The following is a 24,540-nucleotide window of genomic DNA, read 5'->3' on the forward strand; positions in this document are numbered from 1 at the left end:
CTGGACTGTGAGAGTTGATGTACTCCAGATGTTAAACCAAGGGTCTATTTGCTTGTTCCAGTGGCACACATGGATATTAAAGACCCCATGAAGCCATTTCAGAGGAAAGCAAGCATACTTTCTTGTTGTCCTGGCCATTGTCCCTTCCTCAATCTACAGTTCCAAAAAGGGCTTTTCATTGGATATTACATTGGCTGTGCATCTGTCTAGGAAAAACATTGCATTGATCCCTTTCTTTGGATATTTACAGAATGGCAATTACTGCACTTCAGATTATTGCCATTTTAAGTGAAATATTTTGAGCAATTTCTTTAAGATTCTTTACAATTGCACGAACTATAGGCCCTGATTTCAGCAACTGCATTGTGGGTAGCAGCTACATGTTGACAGTGAATTTCCCACAGGAAGAAACAAGAAAAGTATCGAACAATAGGATCAGTAGTTCTGTTGAAGTGGGATCCTCTTCATTTGGAGCCCTCCCTCCGAATGACATTGTTTTTGTTCATTCGTGGGATATGGGTGTCACTGGCTGGCCAACATTTATTGCAGATCCTTATTGCCCTTGTTCAGAGGATAGTTGAGAGTCAACCACATTGCTGTGATTCTGGAGTCACATGAAGGCCAGACCAAGTAAGGACATCAGATTTCCTTCCCTCAAGGACATTAGTGAACCAGATGGGTTTTTCCGATAACCGACAATAGTTTCATGGTCATCAGTAGATTCTTAATTCCAGCTTTCTTTACATTGAATTCAAATGTCTACTGTTTGCCGTGGTGGGATTCGAACCCAGGTCCCCAGAATGTTCGCTGAGTTTCTGGATTAATAGTCTAGCGACAATACCACTCGGCAACCGCCTCCCTTTATGCTGTAGTGCAAGAAAGGGAGAAGGAATAGCACTGAAACCCAGGTTAGATAACATCCTAAACTGGGTGGATTACTCATAATGCTATAATACTACAGTGTACGGCACTATGATACCATTGAGTGAAGTACTCATAATGCTATACATAATATAATACATACATACTATACATCTATAATAGAAACAGAAAATCCGAGAGCATGTCAGGCAGCATCTGTACCTCCACAAATGATCTTCTGAGTATTTCCAGCATTTTCTGATTTTATTTCAGATTTATAGATTGCTGTGCTCAGTTCTGGTCTCCATGTGATGCCAGTCAATGTCCATTCTTTCTTACAGGGCACGTCCTAACCCTCTCATGGATTCTGCTCTATGATTTTAGGTACATTAATGGTTTGGAAGCTGGGTCAGCTCAATTCTCTATGGGTTTAGAGGTTAAGGAATTCATCCGAGACCCAACGAAATTCAAGAAGATAGTGAATGACCCACACAGGAAAAGTAACGGTGAGAATCTGCCCTCTGATCCACGTGCTGTGTAAATATATCATTCGGTGAAAAATTACAGATATCTGAAAATTTAGTAAACTGTCATAACCATTGTCATGTGATTGACATCTCCGTGTGTATTTTTCACCCGGTTTCTTGCTAAGGTTTTGTGAAAATACTGGCCTCAGTACTTCACAGTAAGAAGTTTAACAACACCAGGTTAAAGTCCAACAGGTTTATTTGGTAGCAAAAGCCACACAAGCTTTCGAGGCTCTGAGCCCCTTCAGGTGAGTGGGAATTCTGTTCACAAACAGAACTTATAAGACACAGACTCAATTTACATGAATAATGGTTGGAATGCGAATACTTACAACTAATCCAGTCTTTAAGAAACAAAACAATGGGAGTGGAGAGAGCATCAAGACAGGCTAAAAAGATGTGTATCACTGGCTGTCTTGTCTGGAGACAATACACATCTTTTTAGCCTGTCTTGATGCTCTCTCCACTCCCATTGTTTTGTTTCTTAAAGACTGGATTAGTTGTAAGTATTCGCATTCCAACCATTATTCATGTAAATTGAGTCTGTGTCTTATAAGTTCTGTTTGTGAACAGAATTCCCACTCACCTGAAGAAGGGGCTCAGAGCCTCGAAAGCTTGTGTGGCTTTTGCTACCAAATAAACCTGTTGGACTTTAACCTGGTGTTGTTAAACTTCTTACTGTGTTTACCCCAGTCCAACGCCGGCATCTCCACCTCAGTACTTCACCCAGTGGCCTAGTATGGAACTAAAGATATTCTAGCAAAAGCAGAAGAAAAATATAGTGAACAAAGCCTATTTCTCTTCTTGATCTAAACTTGACCCTTCTCATCGCTGGCAAGACCAGCATATATTGCCTCTCCCAAATTGCTCATGAAAAGGTGATGGTGATCTGTTTTCTTGAACTGCTGCAGTTCATCTGGCGTAGGTACACCCGCAATGCTGTTAAGAAGGGAGTTCCAAGATTTTGATCCAGCGACAGCGAAGGAACAGAAATATAGTTCCAATTCAGAATGTTGTGAGGCTTGGAGGGGAACTTGCAGGTGATGAAGTTCCCACAGGTCAGCTGTCCTTGTCCTTCCGGGTTGTGGAAGTCATGGGTTTGGAAGGTGCTGTTGAAAGAGTCATAAAGTTATAGAAGTTTACAGCATGGAAACAAGCCCTTTGGCCCAACTTGTCCATGCTGCCCTTTTTTTTAAACCCCTAAGCTAATCCCAATTGCCCGCATTTGACCCATATCCCTCTATACCCATCTTACCCATGTAACCTGTCTAAATGCTTTTTCAAAGACAAAATTGTACCCACCTCTACTACTACCTCCGGCAGCTTGTTCTAGACACTCACTACCCTCTGTGTGAAGAAATTGCTTCTCTGGACAGTTTTGTATCTCTCCCCTCTCACCTTAAACCTATGCCCACTAGTTTTAGACTCCCCTACCTTTGAGAAAAGATATTGACTATCTAGCTGATCTATGCCCCTCATTATTTTATAGACCTCTATAAGATCACCCCTCAGCCTTCTACGCTCCAGAGGAAAAATGTCCCAGTTTATCCAGCATCTCCTTATAACTCAAACCATCAAGCCCCGGTAGCATCCGAGTAAATCTTTTCTGCACTCTTTCTAGTTTAATAATATCCTTTCTATAATAGGGTGACCAGAACTGTACACAGTACTCCAAGTGTGGCCTTACCAATGTCTTGTACAACTTCAACAAGACATCCCAACTCCTGTATTCAATGTTCTGACCAATGAAACGAAGCATGCTGAATGCCTTCTTCACCACTCTGTCCACCTGTGACTCCACTTTCAATGAGCTATGAACATGTACCCCTAGATCTCTTTGTTCTGTAACTCTCCCCAATGCCCTACCATTAACTGAGTAAGTCCTGCTCTGGTTCAATCTACCAAAATGCATCACCTCGCATTTATCTAAATTAAACTCCATCTGCCATTCGTCAGCCCACTGGCCCAATTGATCAAGATCCCGTTGCAATCGGAGATAACTTTCTTCACTGTCCACTATGCCACCAATCTTGGTGTCATCTGCAAACTTATTAACCAAGCCTCCTCATTCAAATCATTAATATAAATGACAAATAACAGTGGACCCAGCACTGATCCCTGAGGTACACCATTGGTCACAGGCCTCCAGTTTGAAAAACAACCCTCTACAACCACCCAACAGAAGCCAATTTTGTATCCATTTAGATACCTCACCCTGGATCCCGTGAGATTTAACCTTATGCAACAACCTACCATGCGGTACCTTGTCAAAGGCCTTGCTAAAGTCCATGTAGACAACATCAACTGCACTGCCCTCATCTACCTTCTTGGTTACCCCTTCAAAAAACTCAATCAAATTTGTGAGACATGATTTTCCACTCACAAAGCCATGTTGACTGTCCCTAATCAGTCCTTGCGTCTCTAAATGCCTGTAGATCCTGTCTCTCAAAATACCTTCCAACAACATATCCACCACACATGTGAGGCTCACTGGCCTGTAGTTCCCAGGCTTTTCCCTGCAGCCCTTTTTAAACAAAGGCACAACATTTGCCACCCTCCAATCTTCAGGCACTTCACCCGTGACTATTGATGATTCAAATATCTCGGCTAGGGGACCCGCAATTTCCTCCCTAGCCTCCCACAATGTCATGGGATACACTTCATCAGGTCCCAGGGATTTATCTACCTTGATGCACTTTAAGACTTCCAGCGTCTCTTTCTCTGTAATATGTACACTCCTCAAGACATCACTATTTATTTTCCCCAAGTTCTCTAACATGCATGCTTTTCTCAACAGTAAATACTGATGAGAAATATTCATTTAAGATCTCACCCATCTCTTGTGGATCCGCACATAGATGACCTAGTTGATCCTTAAGAGGCCCTACTTTCTCCTTTGTCACTCTTTTGCCCTTTATGTATTTGTAGAAGCTCTTTGGATTCTCCTTTGCCTTATCTGCCAAAACAATCTTGTGTCCCCTTTTTGCCCTTCTGATTTCTCTCTTAACTCTTGGTGAGTTGCTGCAGTTAATCTCGAGTATGGTACACACTGCCGTCACAATGCATCGGTGGTGGAAGGAGTGCATGTTTAAGGAGCTGATCAAACGAGTTGCTTTGTCCTGGATGGTGTTGAGCTTCTTGAGTGTTGTCGGAGTTGCATGCATCCAGGCAAGTGGAGAGTATTCCATTACACTCCTGACTTTTGCCTTTTAGGTGATGGACAGACTTTGGAGAGTCAGGAGGTGAGTTTATTGTGTACCCATCCTTTCACCTTTCCTCTATTGTTGGTGTCCTCTTGCCTTGGAATTTTCAACTGGAATGGCTCCATGTAGCTCCTACAAATCTCAAATCCTTGTTTTCCCTCCTCTAGCTTGTAGCCCATTGCGTGTAAAGCATTTTTCAATCCATGCACCGTGCTCGATAAGTAAATGCTTTTTTCTTTTCTTTCAATGTTCTCGGGGACCTAGAACATAGAACATAGAACATTACAGCGCAGTACAGGCCCTTCGGCCCTCGATGTTGCGCCGACCAGTGGTACCAACCTAAAGCCCCTCTAATCTACACTATTCCAATATCATCCAAATGTTTATCCAATAACCACTTGAACGCTCTCAATGTTGACGACTCCACCACTGCTGCAGGCAGGACATTCCACGCCCTTACTACTCTCTGACCTAGCTTATCGAATTTGTATCTAAATTGTTTGGGTTGGTTCAGATTGATTTGGGTAGTTTATTTAGGTAGTTACATTGTTTGGATTGACTTTGGCAATAAAAGTTTTACTACCTGTTGACCAGCTGAGTCAGTTGCTCAAGATCGATCCTGCCTCCTCAGCCCGCACAGGACACAGTACTTAATCCGGCTTCAGTGCTTTTCCCAGTGACGTGTTAGAGTTGGACTTGAAACTGTTGCTCGTGATCCTCCATGTTAAAGCCATTTGTTGGGCCAGCTGTAACTGCAATGCAACATCAATAAAGAGGCAAGAGGTTTCTATTAATGAATAACAGACCATAATATCGATGTAAAAATTAGGGTTGTATATTACAAGGGATACAGCTCAGACGCACACAAATATTAAAGTTTTTTTATTAGTGTCATAAGTAGGCTTACATTAACACTGCAGTGTCAAATTGCTGTGAAAATCCCCTACTCGTCACACTCCGGCGCCTGTTCGGGTAGACTGAGGGAGAATTTAGCAAGGCCAATGCACCTGACCAGCACGTCTTTCGGACTGTGGGAGAAACCCCACGCAGACACGGGGGAGAACGCGCAGACTCCACACACAGTGACCCAAGCCGGGAATCAAACCCAGGTCCCTGACACTGTGAGGCAGCAGTGCCGACCACTGTACCACCGTGACTGATATCCTCTGGTATCGCACATAAGGATTCAAAACAGGGTTTAAGTGAAGTGAAATTTGAGGGTGAACCAGATGGCAGCAAACATAACTTTGTTTTATTTAGATTGGATTCTGTGGTGGGTGAGCTAGCAAATTGGTAACATGACTGTTGCTGACACCTCCTCTGTCACTGCAGTTCTTAGGCATGGGCACAGTGACATAGAAACAGAGAAGATAGGAACAGGAGTGGGCCATTTGGTCCTTCAAGCCTGCTCCGCCATTCATTATGATGATGGCTGATCATCCAACTCAATAGCCTGATTCCACCTTCTCCCCATACCCTTTGATCCCCTTTGTCCTCAAGAGCTACATCTAACTCCTTCTTGAAAACATACAATGTTTTGACTTCAACAAGCTTACCACTCTCTGGGTGAAGACATTTCTCCTCATCTCAGTCCTAAAAGGTTTACCCCTTATCCTCAGACTATGATTCCTGGTTCTGGACTCCCTCCACCATCGGGAATATCCTTCCTGCATCGACTCAGTCTCCTGTTAGAATTTTATCAGTTTCTATGAGAGCACCCTCATTCTCCTGAACTCCAGCGAATATAATCCGAACCAACTCGATCTTTCCTCGCATGTCAGTCCTGCCATCCCAGGAATCAGTCTGGTAAACCTTCTCAGCCCTCCCTCTATAGCAAGAATATCCTTCCTCAGATAAGGAGACTAAAACTACACACAATATTCCAGGTGTGGCCTCATCAAAGCCTGGTATAATTGCGGCAAGACATCCCTGCTCCTGTATTTGAATTCTCTCGCTATGAAGGCCAACATACCATTTGCCTTCTTTACCGCCTGCTGCACCTGCATGCTTACCTTCAGCGACTGATGTATGAAGGTACCCAGGTCTCGTTGCACGTTCCCCTGTATCCATTTGTAGCCATTCAGATAATAATCTGCCTTCCTATTTTTGCTACCAAAGTGGATAACCTCACATTTATCCACCTTATACTGCATTTTGCCCACCCACTCAGCTTGTCAAAATCACACTGAAGCACCTCTGCATCCTCCTCACACCTCACCCTCCCACCCAGCTTTGTGACGACATACATTGCTCTTCAGATCATTGAACCCCTGCCAATTGCTGCAGCTAAATGGGCCTCCACTATTCTCTGTACCTGTTTAAATTGGCATTCCTCATATTGGTATCAGTTGGTCTTGGGTGGGAGTTCGCAGCCTCAGCCTAATCCTTTCATACGTGTCATCCACAAGATGGGATTCAACAACCTTTGTTAATTCTATTCCATGTGCACCTGTGGAGCCTATATCGCTGACCTGCCTGAGCTCTGCAAGCAACATAGGCAAGATTCAGAGCATCAAATTTCGGGAAATGGTGGTGCAGTGGCCATATCATTGAACTTGTAAGCCAGAGGCCCAGGCTAATGCTCTGGGGCGTGGGTTCAAGTCCCACCATGGCAGTGGGTGGAATTTGAATTCACTTAATAAAATCTGGAATTGAGAGCTAGTCTCAGTAATGGTGACCATGAAACCATTGATTATTGTAAAAACCCATCCAGTTCCCTTTAGGATGTCCTTTAGGGAAGGAAAGGGTAGTTTGGAGGGAAGGCTGCACTGTCTGAGGGATAGTTCTGAGGAAGTGCAGCATTGTCGGAGGGATAATTCTGAGGGAGGCGCTGCACTTTCGGAAGGGCAGAACGAAGAGAGCACTGCACTATCAGAGAGGCGGTACTGAGGAAATACTGCAATGTTGGAGGGGCAGCACCACAGGAGTGCTGCACTATCAGAGAGGCGGTACTGAGGAAATACTGTACTGTCAGCGGGATAGTTCTGAGGGAGTGCAGCATTGTCGGAGGGATGGTTCTGAGGGAGGCACTGCACTGTCAGTAGGGCAGAACTAAGGGAGCACTGCACTGACAGAGGGACTATACGGAGGGAGCACAGCAATCATAGAATCATAGAATCATAGAAACCCTACAGTGCAGAAGGAGGCCATTCGGCCCATCGAGTCTGCACCGACCACAATCCCACCCAGGCCCTACCCCCACATATTTACCCGCTAATCCCTCTAACCTACACATCTCAGGACTCTAAGGGGCAATTTTTAACCTGGCCAATCAACCTAACCCGCACATCTTTGGACTGTGGGAGGAAACCGGAGCACCCGGAGGAAACCCATGCAGACACGAGGAGAATGTGCAAACTCCACACAGACAGTGACCCGAGCCGGGAATTGAACCCGGGACCCTGGAGCTGTGAAGCAGCAGTGCTAACCACTGTGCTACCGTGCCGCCCCTACAGAGCAATGTTGGAGGGGCAGTGCCATGTGAGTGTTGCAATATTTGAGAGGCAGTACTGAGGGAATACTGCATTGTCAGAGTGTTTATACTGAGGGAACACTGTCAGAGGGGCAGTGCCACAGGAATGCTGCAGTATCAGAGAGGTAGTACTGAAGAATTGCCGCATTGTTGGAGGAGTGGTACTGAGGAACTGCTGCATTTCAAAGAGGCAGTACTGAGAGAGTAGTGCATTGTTGGACATGCTGGGCGTGCGCTTCCGACCGCGCTCGCCCCAAGACCGCAATCCCGCCCGAGATCAACTGACCGTTGCATGATCTACCCTCTCTGCCCACTACGATTCCCGTGGTGAGCAGGAAAGAAAAATTCCGCCCACTGTCTTTCAAACACAATGTTAAAGAGATGGAAGAACCTTTAGAAACAGCCTGTTAAATTCCACCAATCTCACCTCTTTTCACTATTCACCAGTCCCACACTTTGAGTGAGGAACTGCGCAGGTTAGAGAACTGGGCTTCAGCCCCTACCATCTAGGGGTCATCATTTACCCGCCATATAGTTTGATGGTAAATCCATTTGGCTCCTTAATAACACAGATCCTGTAAACAGTAACAGTTGTGTTCCTGCTGCTTCCTCCTCCAAAAGATACTCACAAATAAGATATGCCATGTTCTTATTTCTGTGCAGTGAAAGTCAATATTGAATAATTAAAAGTTATGGATTTAAGCAATGACATGGAATGTGATGTTTGCTGAATTTGATCATATTACAGCTGGCATAATGGCAAAGTTCCTAAAGCTCTGCTGCCAAGCTTGTGAATGCCTCCTGGAAATTAACACTTTACAGCAACAACTTGGATTTATAAAGTCCATTCAGTCTGACACCTCCCATTTGAGAAAGATGATGGACATGCAACAAACAAATCCATTTCAGATGGGGCGTGTCCATGTGACACACCTTGGCTGAAGGCTGATGAGGCCAAACCCTGAGCGGCAGATTCCCGCATATGAAACCACCAAGTGTCATTGTGGGTTGTTGTTTTTGGCATTGGCACCTGTTGCCAAGTTCTGGTAGCCACTGGTCATTGTAGGGATGCATGCCATACCACAGGAGGTGTCATCTACTGACTCCTAGTACGATAATTGATGCCTAGGGCCACGCACCAACGACTCAAGAACAGCTTCTTCCCTGCTGTCAGACTTTTGAATGGACCTACCTCGCATCAAGTTGATCTTCCTCTAAACCCTAGCTATGACTGTAACACTACATTCTGCACTCTCTCCTTTCCTTCTCTATGAACGGTATGCTTCGTATAGCGCACAAGAAACAATATTTTTACCATATACTAATACATGTGACAATAATAAATCAAATCAAATCAAATTGATGTCATGCTTGGAAGATCCTCAAAGCAGAGTTTTGACATCCTATCAATCGTCCAGCCTTTAATGTAATGAAATGGACCAAGATTCTTTACGAGAGCATTATCATACAAAATTTGACACCAAGCCACATAAGGAGATATTAGTAGAGGTGACTGAAGGCTTGCTCAAAAAGTTGGATTTTAAGGAGTATATTAAAGGAGGAGAGAGAGCCGGTGAGATTGGACAGGTTTACTGAAGGGATCCCAAGTGACCTTGGCAACTGGAGGCACAGCCACTAATGGCGCAGCGATGAAAATAGAGAAATACAACAGGCCAGAATTGGAGGAGTGCAGAGGTTTGTAGGGCTGGAAGAGATTAGAGGCATGTAGGGGCAAGGCCATGACAGGATTTCAGAATGTTGAAGTCAAGGAGTTCTGGACGGAAAGCCAATGTAGCTCAGTGAGCACAGGGGTGATGAGCGAATGGAAATTGCTGTCAGTTAGGAAATGGAAATACTTCAGACCCCAACCCATGGAGTGATTTGAATTCACGTGAGAATACAGATCCCCGGTGAACTATACATTTGGATTAATGTGTCAACAGCTATGAAAATATACACAGAACCCAAGATTTATGGGCCACTTACGGCTTTGAATTGATTGTGTTGGCAAGATAACGCTGCTGTCTTGTTTTCCAAACGATAGTCTGCTTATTATTCCTCAGCAGACATTCAACTTGTCAATGTTTCTTGCCAATTGGCTCTACACTCTGCTTTCCACCCTCAGTAAAACAATTCCTTCTGAATACTTCCCAGGTAAGAAACAGCTACATGGCACAAATACTTGCCTCTGGTTCCGGCCTTCCCCCACCACTCAGCCCTCGTGGCACCAATCAGGCTGCTTTATTGACCCTGAACTCAGTTCACAGGTCGTTTCCTTTGCAGTACAGTCAGGCCCACCTTTCTACGTTTGCTCATTGCAGAGCACCTCCTGATTGTGAGGGGATCTACTTCTAACATGGAGGTCTCGATGAGATTTTTGATTCTCTTCCCGCGCCTAGTGGTGCACAAGACAGGCTTTCATCTGATTCCATAGGAAATTTTACCTGGAACAGGTCACTCACCCGTTGCCAGAGGCTTAATGCTTGAGGGATGTCACTCCACACCAAAGATGATCATGATAGACTTCAAGATTTGATTTGATTTATTACTGTCACATAGAACATAGAAGAACATAGAAAAAACTACAGCACAAATAGGCCCTTCGGCCCACAAGTTGCACCAGTCATGTCCCTACCTACCTAGGCTTATATATAGGCTTACCTATGACCCTCAATCCTATCAAGTTCCATGCACTCATCCAGAAGTCTCTTAAAAGACCCTATCGAGTTTGCCTCCACCACCACTGACGGCAGCCGATTCCACTCACCCACCACCCTCTGAGTGAAAAACTTACCCCTGACATCTCCTCTGTACCTACTCCCCAGCACCTTAAACCTGTGTCCATATATTAGTATACAGTGAAAAGTATTGTTTTTTGCGTGCTATACAGACAAAACATACCATACATAGGGAAGGAAAGGAGGGAGTACAGAATGTAGCGTTACAGTCATAGCTAGGGTATAGAGAAAGATCAACTTAATGCGAGGTAGATCCATTCAAAAGCCTGACAGCAGCAGGGAAGAAGCGGCTCCTGAGTCGGCTGGTGCATGTCCTCAGACTTTTGTATCTTTTTCCCGATGGAAGAAGGTGGAAGAGAGTATGTTTGGGGTGTGTGGGGTCCTTGATTATATTGGCTGCTTTTCCGAGGCAGGGGGAAGTGTAAACAGTGTCACTGAATGGGAGGCTGGTTTGCGTGATGGACTGGGCTACATTCATGACCCTTTGTAGTTTCTTGCGGTCTTGGACAGAGCAGGAGCCATACCAAGCTGTGATACAACTAGAAAGAACGCTTTCTATGGTGCATCTGTAAAAGTTGGTGAGTGTTGTAGCGGACATGTCAAATTTCCTTAGTCGCCTGAGACAATAGTGGTGGGCTTTCTAAACTATAGTGTTGGCATGGGGGGAACCAGGTCTGGTTGTTGGTGATCTGGACACCTAAAAACTTGAAGCTCTCGAACATTTCTACTTCGCCCCATTGATGTAGACAGGGTCATGTCCTCCACTATGCTTCCTGAAGTCGATGATTATCTCCTTCATTTTGTTGACATTGAGGGAGAGATTATTGTCGTTGCACCAGTTCACCAGATTCTTTTTCCCTTTCCTGTACTCCGTCTTGTCATAGTTTGAGATCCGACCCACAACGGTGGTGTCATCAGCAAACTTGAAAATCGAGTTGGAGGGGAATTTGGCCACACAGTCAGAGGTGTATAAGGAGTATAGTAGGGGGCTGAGAACACAGCCTTGTGGGGCACTGGTGTTGAGGATGATCGTAGAGGAGCTCTTGTTTTTGCCTATCCTAACTAATTGCTGTTTGTGGGTTAGAAAGTCTAGGATCCAGTTGCAGAGGGAGGAGCCGAGCCCCAGGCCATGAAGTTTGGAGATAAGCCTTGTAGGAATAATGGTGTTAAAGGCTGAGCTGTAGTCTATAAATAGGAGTCTGAAATAGGTGTCTTTGATATCTAGGTGTTCCGGGGTTGAGTGTAGGGCCAGGGAGATGGCATCTGCTGTGGACCTGTTGCAGCGATAGGGAAACTATATTGGATACAGGTTGTCTGGGAGGCAGGAATTGATTTGTGCCATGACTAGCCTTTCGAAGCACTTCATAATGATGGATGTCAGAGCCACTGGACGATAGTCATTAAAGCACATTGCCTGGCTTTTCTTTGGTACTGGGATGATGGTTGTCTTCTTGAAGCAGGTAGGGACCTCAGATTGTTGTAAAGAGAGGTTGAAGATGTCTGCGAATACCCCCGCCAGCTGATCCACACACAACCTGAGTGCTCATCTAGGTACCCCATCTGGATCAGTCGCTTTCTGTGAGTTGACTTTTGATAAGGCTGCTCTGACGTTGGCAATGGGAACCTTGGATACAGGTTCATCCGAGGCTTCCGGGATGGGGGGTGTGCTCTCGCTGGCCTCTTGTTCAAAACAGGCATAGAATGTATTGAGTTCATCAGGGAGGCCACAGGATGGAATAGGCGGATGAAATTTAATGCAGAGAAGTGTGAAGTGAGGCATTACGGTCAGAAGAATGAAGAGAGATAAACAGAAAATAAAGGGTACCATTCTAAAAGGGGATGAGGGAGAGAGGGACCTAGGGGCTTTATGTGCACAAATTGTTTTGGGTTGTATGGCAGAGTGGATGAGGAAGAAGTTAAAAAGATATCCGAGATCCTGGGTTTTATAGAGGCACGGAATTCTAAAGTAAGGACAATACGAAGATTATATCCATGCTGAGCATCACCCTTCAGGAACAATGTGAAGGCTTTAAAGGAGACGTGGAAAAGATTTATGAGAATGGTCCCAGGGATGAGAGACTTTAATTAAGTGGATAGATTGGAGAAGCTGGGGTTGTTTTCCTTAGAGAAGGGAGGTTGGGAGGAGATTTGTTAGAGGTGTTCAAAATCAAGAGAGGTTTAGTCAGATTTGATAGAGAGAAACTGTTTCCATTGATGGAAGGATCAAGAACAAGAGGACATGATTTAAGGTGATTGACCGGAGGAGAAGTGGGGGCCTATGTACCTGTGCAATCTTATGCCTGATTGTTATCCTCCTGCTGGGAGGTACATGAATGTGTGCTGTGAAGGTAGGATTGGACTTGTCTCTGATTCCTCCCACCCTACAGCTTGCTGTCCACTAAGTGACTTGGTTCTCAATTGGTAGCACTCTGGCCTCAGAGTTGGAAGGTTTACATCACACTCCAGAAACAAACACACCATCTAGTCTGATTCTCCAGCACTGTACTGCGGGTGTACCACACTGTCAGAGGTCCTGTCTTTTGGGTGAGATGGTAAACTGAGCCCCTGCTACTCCTGTGAAAGATCCCACGTCACTATTTTGAAGATTACAGAATCTCAGAATTCTTACGGCACAGAAGGAGGCCATTCGGCCCATTGTGCCTCAACCGGATTTCCAAATTAGCATTATGACTCAGTGCCATTCTCCCGCCGTTTCCCCGTACCCTTGCAAGAGATTTGCAAAACCAATATTTGTCCTTCAAACGTCCCGAAAAAAAAATCTGGTCCTAATCACATTGCTGTTTCTGCTCTTGCCTTATTCTTTACTTTGATGTCAAGGAGGGAAGCATCAGAAAAAAATTAATATTAATCTAACTGTCTGTTTATTTTTCCTCACAGTGATCATCATGTGCGGGACAAGCAGTGACATTGAGACATTAGTAGATGGAGCTGTCTTGGACAAAGACATTGTTATCATCCTGGTAGATCTGTTCAAGTAAGTGCCACATCTTTAGTTCAGAAAGTTATGAATATACGAATAGGAACAGAAGTAGACCATTTGGTCCTTTGAACCTCTTCGGCCGTTCAATAAAGTCATGGTTGGTCTGTTTGTGTTGAGTTCCATGTTCCCCATTCACCTCCAATAACCTTTGATTCCCTTGTCTAAGATGCTCCGGTTTCCTCCCACAGTCTGAAAGACATGCTGGTTAGGTGCATTGGCCATGCTAAATTCTCCCTCAGTGTACCCAAACAGGCGCCGGAATGTGGCAACTCGGGGATTTTCACAGTAACTTCATTGCGGTGTTAATGTAAGCCTACTTGTGATGCTGATAAATAAACTAAAAAGCTAAACTAAAACGAACAAGAATCTATCTACAAAACCAGATAAAAGCAAAATATTGCGGATGCTGGATTCTGAAACAAAAACAGAAAATGCTGGAAAATCTCAGCAGGTCTGACAGCATCTGTGGAGAGAAAATAGAGCCAATGTTTCGAGTCTGGATGACCCTTCGTCAGAGCTGGTTCTATCTACCTCTGCCTTAAAAATATCCAGAGACCCAGCTTCTACCACCTTCTGAGAGTTCCAAAGTCACACAACCCTCTGAGAGAAAGAAATTCTCCTCATCTCTGTCCTATAAGGCGACCCCTAATTTTAAAACAATGACCCCCTAGTTCGGACTCACCCCCAAGAGGAAACATCGGCCAGGATTCTCTGATCTCGATTGCCCTGCCACCGTTGCCAATGAGAATGCAGAATTTGGCGCACAGCCAAATCGCCATTCACTTCAGCGGGACTGGAGAATCCCAGACGCAGGTGAGGTCGGAGAGTTCCGGCTATCCTGTGAATGTCCACTTTGACAATCCCCGATTATGGGGATTGGGTTGCTGAGAGTATGTGCAGATTCAATTGGCTAAATGGCCTCCTACTGCACTGCAAGGATTCTCTGGCCATTCAGGACCTTATGTACTTCAATCATTCTTCTAAACTTTAGTGGCAACAAGGCCAGCCTTTCCAACCTATCACAGAATCAGAATCACAGAATACTACAGTGCAGAAGAGACCTTTTGGCCCATCGAGTCTGCATCGACGCACAAAAGATCCTGACCTGCCCACCTAATCACTAAGCCCATAGCCTTGAGTGTTATGGCACGCCAAGTACTCGTCTAGGTACTTTTTAAAGGATGTGAGGCATCCCGCCTCCACCACCCTCCCAGTTTTTCCTCAAATCACTCCTAAACCTCCTGCCCCTCACTTTTAACTTGTGTCCCCTTGTAACTGACCCTTCAACTAAGGGGAACAGCTGCTCCCTATCCACCCTGTCCATTCCCCTCATAATCTTGAACACCTCAGTCAGGTCGCCCCTCAGTCTTCTCTGCTCCAGAAAAAACAACTCAAGCCTATCCAACCTCTCTTTATAACTTAAATGTTCCACCCCAGGCAACACCCTGATGAATCTCCTCTGCATCCCCTCCAGTCACATCCTTCCTGTAATATGGCAACCAGAACTGCACACAGTGCTCCAGCTGTGGCCTCACCAAAATTCCATACAAATCCATCATGTCCTCTGTGGTTTTGTAATCTATATCCCGATTAATAAAGGCGAGTGTGCCATATGCCTTTTTCACCACCCTATTAACCTGCCTTTCTGCCTTCAGAGATCTATGGACAAACACGCCAAGGTCCCTTTGTTCTACAGAACTTCCCAGTGTCAGACCTTTCATAGTATACTTCCTTGTCAAATTACTCCTTCCAAAGGGTATCAGCTCACACTTTTCAGGGTTAAATTCCATCTGCCACTTATCCGCCCATTTGACCATCTCATCTATATCTTGCTGTAACCCAAGACACTCAACCTCACTGTTAACCACCCAGCAAACTTACTGATCCTACCCCCCACATATTCATCGATGTCATTTATATAAATGACGAACAATAGGGGGCCCAGCACGGATCGTTGTGGTACTCCACTGGTCACTGGCCACCAGTCACTAAGAGTTTTAACAACACCAGGTTAAAGTCCAACAGGTTTATTTGGTAGCAAATACCATTAGCTTTCGGAGCGCTGCTCCTTCGTCAAATGGAGTGGAAATTTCCACTCATTTCCACTCCATCTGACGAAGGAGCAGCGCTCCGAAAGCTAATGGTATTTGCTACCAAATAAACCTGTTGGACTTTAACCTGGTTCAGAGGAGGTTTACTAGATTGATACCTGGAATGAGTGGGTTGTCTTCCGAGGACAATGCTTCTAAAGCATTTACATCTTTCTTTAAACAAGGGGACCAAAGCCGCACACACTATTCAAGATGTGGTCTCACCAATACCCTGTATAACTGAAGCAAGCATCCTATGTTTATGTTCAATTACTTTCGTAATGAAGGAAAGCATTCAATAGCCTTCTTGCTGATATGCTGCACCTGCATACTAACTTTCTATGATCTCTGAACAAATAAATCCCTCTGCACTGTGGCATTCTGCATTCGTTCTTCATTAAAGTAGTACTCTGCCTTTTTATTCTCCCTGCCAAAGAAAACGACTTCACATTTTCCAATATGTCACATTTTTGCCTACTCACTGAATCTATCTATATCCATCTGCAAACTCCGTATGTCCTCTGTCCAACATACTTTCCTACCTATCTTTGTGTTGCCTGCAAATTTAGCTACCATGCCTTTTCTCCCCTCATCTAAGTCATCAATATAAATTGTAAAATGTTGAGGCCCCAGCATAGACCCCTGTGAGACTCCACTTGTGACATCCTGCCAATCAGGCAAACACCCATTTATGCATACTCTCTGTTTCTACCAGCCAGCACAGCTTCAATCCAGGCTAATATGTTACCCACTACACCATGAACACTTATTTTTTGCAATGACTTTTGAAATGACACATTATCAAATGCTTCCTGGAAATCCAAATACAGTACACCTGCAGGCTGTCCTCCATCCACAGAACATGTCACTCCTTCAAAGAACTCCAGTAAATTGTTTAGACATGATTTCCCTTTCACAAAACCATGCTGACTGTTCCCAATTACCCTGAGCTTGTCTAAATGATGTGGAGATGCCGGCGTTGGACTGGGGTAAACACAGTAAGAGTTTTAACAGCACCAGGTTAAAGTCCAACAGGTTTATTTGGTAGCAAATGCCATTAGCTTTCGGAGCGCTGCTCCTTTGTCAGATGACGAAGGAGCAGTGTTCCAAAAGCTAATGGCATTTGCTACCAAATAAACCTGTTTGTCTAAATGCCCAGCTCTAATTTCTTTAACGATTGATTTTAATACCTTTCCCAGGACAGATGTCAAGCCATAGAGTCATAGAGGTTTACAGCATGGAAACAGGCCCTTTGGCCCAACTTGCCCTTTTTTTTAAACCCCTAAGCTAGTCCCAATTGCCTGCGTTTGGCCCATATCCCTCTATACCCATCTTACCCATGTAACTGTCTAAATGCTTTTTAAAAGACAAAATTGTACCCGCCTCTACTACTACCTCTGGTAGCTTGTTCCAGACACTCACCACCCTCAATTATAGGCCAACTGGCCTATAATTTCCTGTCTTCTGCCTCCCTCCCTTCTTGGATAAAGGGGTTATATTTGCTACTTTCCAGTCTGATGGAACCTTTCCGGAATCTAACGAATTTTGGAAAATTTGAAAATTTAATGAGATTTGCTATCTCATTTGTCACCTCTTTTAAGACTCTAGGATGAAGTTTATCAGGACTCGGAGACTTGTCAGCCCGCAGCTCCATCAGTTTACTCAATACTGCTTCCCCAATGATTGTAATTGCACCAAGTTCCTCTCTCCCTGTTTTACAGCTAATACTGGAATGTTTCTTGCATCCTCTACAGGGAATACAGAGCAAGATATCTATTCATTTCACCCGCCATTTCCTTATTATTCACTATTAACTCCCCATTCTCACTCTCCACAGGACAAATACTCACTTCACTTACGCTTTTCCTGTTTGAATATTTGTGGAAACTCTTGCTATCACAGTGGCACAGTGGTTAGTACTGCTGCCTCACAGCGCCAGGGTTCAATGCCCGGTTTGGGTCACTGTCTGTGTGGAGTTTGCACGTTCTCCCCATGTCTGCGTGGGTTTCCTCCAGGTGCTCTGGTTTCCTCCCACAAACCGAAAGACGTGCTGGTTAGATGCATTGGCCATGCTAAATTCTCCCTCACTGTACCCGAACAGGTGCCGGAGTGTGACGACTAGAGGATTTTCACAGTAACTCCATTGCAGTGTTAATGTAAGCCTAATTGTGATACTAATAAATAAACTTTAAACTTTACATTCCAAGCCACCTTCCTCTCATATTCTAATTACTTTCACCTAATTTTCCTTTTAGTCATTCTCACTGTTATTCTCACTGACCATAAGATATCTGTGCTGGAGAGTCTCTTTGCCTTTTGCCATTAATCGTTACGTCAGGCACAGCACAGGATAGAAATACAGTAAACTCCCTCCGAGCTGTTCTATCAAACATAGAAAATTTATGATACAGAAGGAACCCATTTGGCCCATTCTCTCTGTAGCAAACTCTCCCAGGACAGCCGCAACAATAGTTAGACAAAGAATAAAACTCTGTCTACGCTCTCTTCATCAATATGAGAAAAGGTTAGGACTGTTCTTGGATCAGAGAAAGTGAAGAGGTGAACTACTAGAGATTTTCAATCTGATGAGAGGGTTGGATTGAGTAATTAGAGAAAAACTATCCTTCCTTAGAGATAATTGATTTAAAATTATTGGCAAGAGATCGAGAGGGGAGATGTGGAGAATTATTTTCAGTCAGAGAGTTGTCAGAATCGGGAACATTTGACCTGAAAAGGTGGTGGGCATTTATTCTGTCATGATATTAGGGTGAATGTAGTAGTGGACTCCAGTATTAGATATAATATGGTACATTCTACTTCATGGGTTGGGCTGGACTGGGGGTCAAAGGGCAGATAGCACATGGAAGAGAAGGTTGTAACCAGGCAGGTTGCAGAGACATTGCAATTGTGTGATCGTGTTCTGTTATGAATAAAGTTGGTTTACAATGATGATATTTGTCATAAAAACAAGAGATATTCCACAAATAACTTTACAAGGGGGCTGGACTGTTGAATTTGAAGATGAGGAATTTATATAAGGTTACGGATAAAAAGTTGATATGTGGGGCTGAATTTAATGACCCCATCACGGAGGAGGTGGGGCTGGAAAACATGACGAGCCATTCAAAAGTTCACTGACTTCGGCTGGAGTGGAAAATCCCACCGGTGGAAAGTTCCACCCATGAGACTAAATATAATTGCATTTTCAAAGAGCCAGCACGGCCAGAACAGGCCTGGACAACCTCCTGTGTTGTAGGTTTCTTTGATTCTATGATCATAACACACTGCACAGGCACATTTCATCACCTTTTTCTTACCCAATGTCAGCACATAACCAAATTTGTTGAATTCACTTTGAGAACCTCGTAGGCAGTTCAGCCCTTCGAACCTGCTCCGCCATTCAATCAGATCAAGGCTGATCTTTCCCTGGTTTCAAATCTACCTCCCTACCCTGTTCCCCATGTCCCTTTAACCCATTTTTCTTAACAAAAATATATCTACCCACTTCTCAAAACCATTTAACTATCCAGAAACACCGTGCTATGGGGCAGCAGGTTCCACAAATTCACCACCCTCTGCAAGAAGTAGTTCCTCCTCATCACAGTCTTAAATCTACCGCCTCTCAAACTATACATAGAATCATAGAATCCTAAAGTGCAGAAGGAGGCCATTCGGCCCATCAAGTCTGCACCGTCCATAATCCCACCCAGGCCCTATCCCCATAACCCCATGCACTTACCCTAGCTAGTCACCCTGACACTAATGGGCAATTTAGCATGGCCTATTCACCTAACTAGCACGTCTTTGGACTGTGGGAGGAAACCGGAGCACCCGGAGGAATCCCACACAGACGCAGGGAGAATGTGCAAACTCCACACAGACAGTGACCCAAGCCGGGAATCGAACCTGGGTCCCTGGCTCTGTGAGGCAGTAATGCTAACCACTGTGCCACCGTGCCGCCCATATACCTGTGACCTCTTGTTCTAGATTGCCCCACAAGGGGAGACATTTGATCTACGTTTACTTTATCAATCCCTTTTAGTATTTTATATAGCTCGATCAGATCCCATCTCATCCTTCTAAACTCCAGTGAGTATAAGCCTCACACGTCAACCCTTTCATCCCTGGAATCAGTCTGGTGAACCTCCTCTGAACTGCCTCCAATGCCACCACATCCTTCCTCAAATAAGGAGACCAAAACTGGACACAATACTCCAGAGGTGGTCTCACCAACACCCGATACAATTGCAACACTTCTCTACTTTTATACTCCAGTCCTTTTGCAATAAATGCGAACATTCCATTTGCCTTTTTTATTAAAAGCTGCACCTGCATACCGACTTTCTGAGATTCATGAACAAAGACACCCAGATCCCTCTGCCCGGATGCATTTTGAATCTGCTTTCAATTTCAATAATAATTTGCCTTTCTTTTTTTTTGGCCAAAATGAATAACCTCACACTTATCCACATTAAACTCCATCTGCCAAATTTTGATCCATTCTCCGAGCCTATCTATACCTGTCTGTAGGATCTTTATCTCCTGTTCACTGACTGCTCTCCCACCTATTTTAGTCTCATCCGCAAATTTTGCTATGTTACACTCTGTCCCTGCTTACAGATCATTTATACAGATTGTAAACTGTTGGGGCCCTAGGACTGACCCCTGTGATACCCCGCTAGTTACAGTTCGCCAGCGAGAGAAGGACCCATTTATCCCAAACCTCTCCTTTCTGTCAGTCAGCCAACACTCAGTCCAATCTAGTACTCTACCCCCAGTCCCCTGCGATCTCACCTTCTGGGTCAGTTTTTGTATGCGGCACCTTGTCAAATGCCTTCTGGAATTCTAGATATACCACACCCACAGATTCCCCATTATCCACCTTGCTGGTTATGTCTTCAAAGAGCTCATGCAACTTTGTCAAGCATGACTTCCCCTTCATAAAACCATGCTGACAATGGTGGATTGAGCTTTGTCTTCCCAAATGCTCATTCGTCTCCTCCTTAATGATTGATTCCAGCAACTTCCCCACCACAGAGGTCAAACTAACCAGCCTATAGTTTCCTATTTTGTGCCTCTCTTCCTTTTTGAATAGGGGCGTCACATTTCCAATCCACCGGGACATTACCGGAATCAAAGGAATTTTGAAAAATCACAACTAATGCATCCACTATCGCTGCTGCCACCTCTTTTAATACCCTAGGGTCCAGGCCATCAGGCCCCAGAGACTTATCAGCCTTTAATACCAGTAGTTTATTCAATACCTTCTCCCTAGTGATGGTTATTACACCAGTTTTTGGAAAATTGTCATTATTCTCTACCACGAAGACAGGCAAAATATTGGTTCAGTGCCTCCACCATTTCTGTGTTCCCCCTGGATGAATCCCTGGATTTCCTGGATCAATCCCATAACCACTGCATCCTCCTAGGAGTGCAAAGAAGCTGTCAGTTTTACTGCTCCTGTGCCTTTTTATTTTGATCCAATGGTTTCACTGGTCATGAGGAAATGTTTGGCCTTTTCCAACAGAAAGCTGAAGTAGAAGAGTTGGCCTGTAGTGAGGTGAGGGGTATGAACCTATAACCTTACAGTTCCAGGCAACAATTTCATCCTCCTCAAGGGCTTATGAACTGTCTTACTCCGAAGGACAGGTGCCGTTGGGGGTTGGTGGGAAAGGGATGTTGGGGTGGATGGTGGGGTAGGAGTGGGGTAGTGGTGAATGTAGCTGCACGCTGCCTTTCTCACAGCTCCGTCCATTCCTCTTTCTGATAGTCACACCTACTCTCCAGAGGCAGATTCTGCGGATTACATGAAGCAAGTCCTGGTGGTGACCCTACTGTCTCCAGTTTCCAACGAAACCTCACAAGAGGCCAACTACACCACAGCGGTAAGAAGTAAATCTTCCCAATGCGTTCATAGATCCGGGCCAGGTCCAGTTTGTGCCTCCTTGATGCAGATTGTTTAATTCTCAAGGGAAGAGCAACTTGTACCCAGGTGTGTTTTCCATAAAAGATTCCCTTCTATTCACCTTTATCATTCCCCTTCTGATCTCCCATCCCCTCTTCAAAAGATTACTTAAATCTTGGCTAAAGAGCTAGCGTGGGAAGGATGGTTTCCTTTCCATGGGACACCAGCAGCAAGTACTGGGACAGGAGGGAGGTTTACGGAGGGGAAAGACCTCATCTGATTTGGGATACATCCCATGTCTTTGCAGAAAGAGCAAGGTGGCAAAGGCTTTAAACAATAAGATAGGAAGGTAAACAAATAGCTACACTAAAAACAGGAAAGGAACACCTAGGGAAGAATAAACGAAGTGAAGATTTCAGTGGAAAGGATTTCAGTTGTTAGAACTGCTGTCTCACAGTGCCAGGGACCCGGATTCAATTCCAGCCTCAGGTCACTGCATGTTCTCCCCGCGTGCTCCTCCAGGTGCTCCGGTTTCCTCCCACAGTCCAAAGATGTGCGGGTTAGGGGGATTGGCCATGCTAAATTGCCCCTTAGTGTCGGGGGACTAACTAGGGTAAATGCATGGGGTTACGGGAATAGAGCCTGGGTGGGGTTGTGGTCGGTGCAGGCTCAGTGGGCCAAATGGCCTCCTCCTGCACTGTAGGATTCTATGATCTATGAAAGGGAATCAGGAAATGGAGCTCCTACATCGTGTACAAGACTCCTTTCTAACCCAGTGGGTAAATTTTAAGGCTGGTGCATTTGAAGGTGGCAGGGACAGTGGGGTGGGGTGTGGGGGTGGAGGTTGGGGCAGGTGGCCAGCCACTGCCTTCCTGCCCACCCCCAACCTGTCCCCCCATGCTATGGTAGGGTGGATGTACAGGGACCTTGGATATTACTGGCGTGATGTATTACACTCCCTGTTGCAATGTTCTGTATCTGGTGCTAAGCTGCAATAGGCAACCTGTTAAAGATTCTAGCCAATAGGATTTCCTATCAGCTGCTTAGTTAAAACTGAACTTCTATGTGTTTCAGCTGTACAACGACTATATGCAGGGTTATTATAACGCTATTCTACTCTTCGGCACTGTTCTTGAAAAGTTTCTGATGAAAAACCAGGCCCCAACTCGAGCTGACTTCAGTCAAAACTTTCGGAATATCTCCTTCCCAGGTAAGAATAGACGCTGACAAACATTGTACGGGTTCACTGTGAAAGGATAAAGGATGGAGGGAAGGAGAGAATGAGGATAGAGGCTGGGGATTTGGAGAAAGTATAGAGGAGAATGGATGGAGGGAGAATAGACTCACAGGAGGGGAAGTCAAGCTGGGGCGAAAGCTAATGGCTAAGGAAAATGGAGCAGGTATGGAGGGGTGTTTGGGTGGATGAGGGGGATAAAGAACGGTGAGTGGGAATGTACAGAAAGTGAGAGGAATGAGCCTGAGGCCACAAAAGAGGTAACTGAGAAAATTATGACCAAGTAAATTCCGGGGAGGTAGTGGTGTGGTAGTGTTGCCACTGGACTAGTAATCCAGCAACCCAGGGTGATGCTCTGGGAACTTGGGTTCGAATCCTACCAGGGCAGATGGTGAAATTTTAATTCAATAAAAATCTGGAATTAAAAATCTAATGATGACCGTGAAACCATTGTCGATTGTCGTAAAAACCCATCTGATTCACCAGTGCCCCTTGAGGGAAGGAAATCTGCCATCCTCACCCGGTCTGGCCACATGTGACTCTGGACACATAGCAATGTGGTTGACTCTTAACTGCCCTCAAAAAACAGCCTGGCCAACCATTCAGTTCAAGGGCAATTATGGATGGGCAACAGATGCTGACACAGTCAGAGACCCGCCTCCCATGAAAGAATTTTAAAAAATGAACTGAAAACCCTCCCTGGCTTGATTGCAGGAGACGTGGGCACAATACATCTGGATGAGTACGGAGACCGAGATATTACCCTAACTGTTCTGTACACCGCGACTAATTCAAGAAAGGTAGGTTTTTACCCAGGCTGATGGCGTATTCCCTGTGTAATCCTGTGTTACCATGGAAATGAATAGCAATATTTCAACACACACCAGGACCCTCCCCAAATGAACACACATCAGATCTCTCACAATAAGCACATCACGACCTTACCCATTGCGCACACCGGAATCCTACTCCAATAAGTACACACCTGACTCTTCACCCACCAAACCAGCCAGGCCCTGCCCCATTACATCAAACTGACATCGCCCCCTTCCCTATTCTGGCATTGGACTGACCTGTACAGATTCCTGCCCCTCCCCCCATTCGGCTCCTCTCAACACACCCTGTCCCACTGATTCAGACTCATCCCTCTCCCTGTTCACCACCAGCTTTTGATTTCTGCTTCGCTAGTGGTGCCAGCGATGGGTTGGCAAACAACCACCCCTGGGCAGTTACCAAATGGCCGTGACAGTGTCTGGAGAGGGCAGTTTGACAATCTCAGCGGCAGGAGTCAAGAGAAATAGCAGGAGAATGATGGAAGATGTTTCAAGAGAATCATATTGTGCAGCAAGTGGTCATTTGGCCCATCACACCTGTCTCAGTCTCTGCAGAAGCTATCCTGTCCGTTATAGTCCTGCAGTTTATAAAGGATTTACCCAATTCCCTTTTGAAGGCTACCACTGAATTTGTTTCCAGCACCCCTTCAGCAAGTGTAATCCAGATCACATCGAG

The 24,540-nt window shown here is 45.0% G+C and overlaps 1 protein-coding gene across 1 annotated transcript in view; it reads left to right on the plus strand.

The window, feature by feature from the left end:
• LOC144509518 (guanylyl cyclase C-like) overlaps nucleotides 1–24,540 on the plus strand; it is an 89,796-nt gene that overhangs the window by 13,508 nt on the left and 51,748 nt on the right. The window contains exons 6-10 of the mRNA XM_078238425.1: nucleotides 1,246–1,367; nucleotides 13,700–13,796; nucleotides 21,663–21,777; nucleotides 22,872–23,007; nucleotides 23,746–23,831. Coding sequence (XP_078094551.1) covers nucleotides 1,246–1,367; nucleotides 13,700–13,796; nucleotides 21,663–21,777; nucleotides 22,872–23,007; nucleotides 23,746–23,831 — 556 coding nt within the window. The remainder of the gene's footprint in view (nucleotides 1–1,245; nucleotides 1,368–13,699; nucleotides 13,797–21,662; nucleotides 21,778–22,871; nucleotides 23,008–23,745; nucleotides 23,832–24,540) is intronic.

Source organism: Mustelus asterias, chromosome 21 (assembly GCF_964213995.1).
Source record: "Mustelus asterias chromosome 21, sMusAst1.hap1.1, whole genome shotgun sequence".
NCBI lineage: Eukaryota > Metazoa > Chordata > Chondrichthyes > Carcharhiniformes > Triakidae > Mustelus > Mustelus asterias.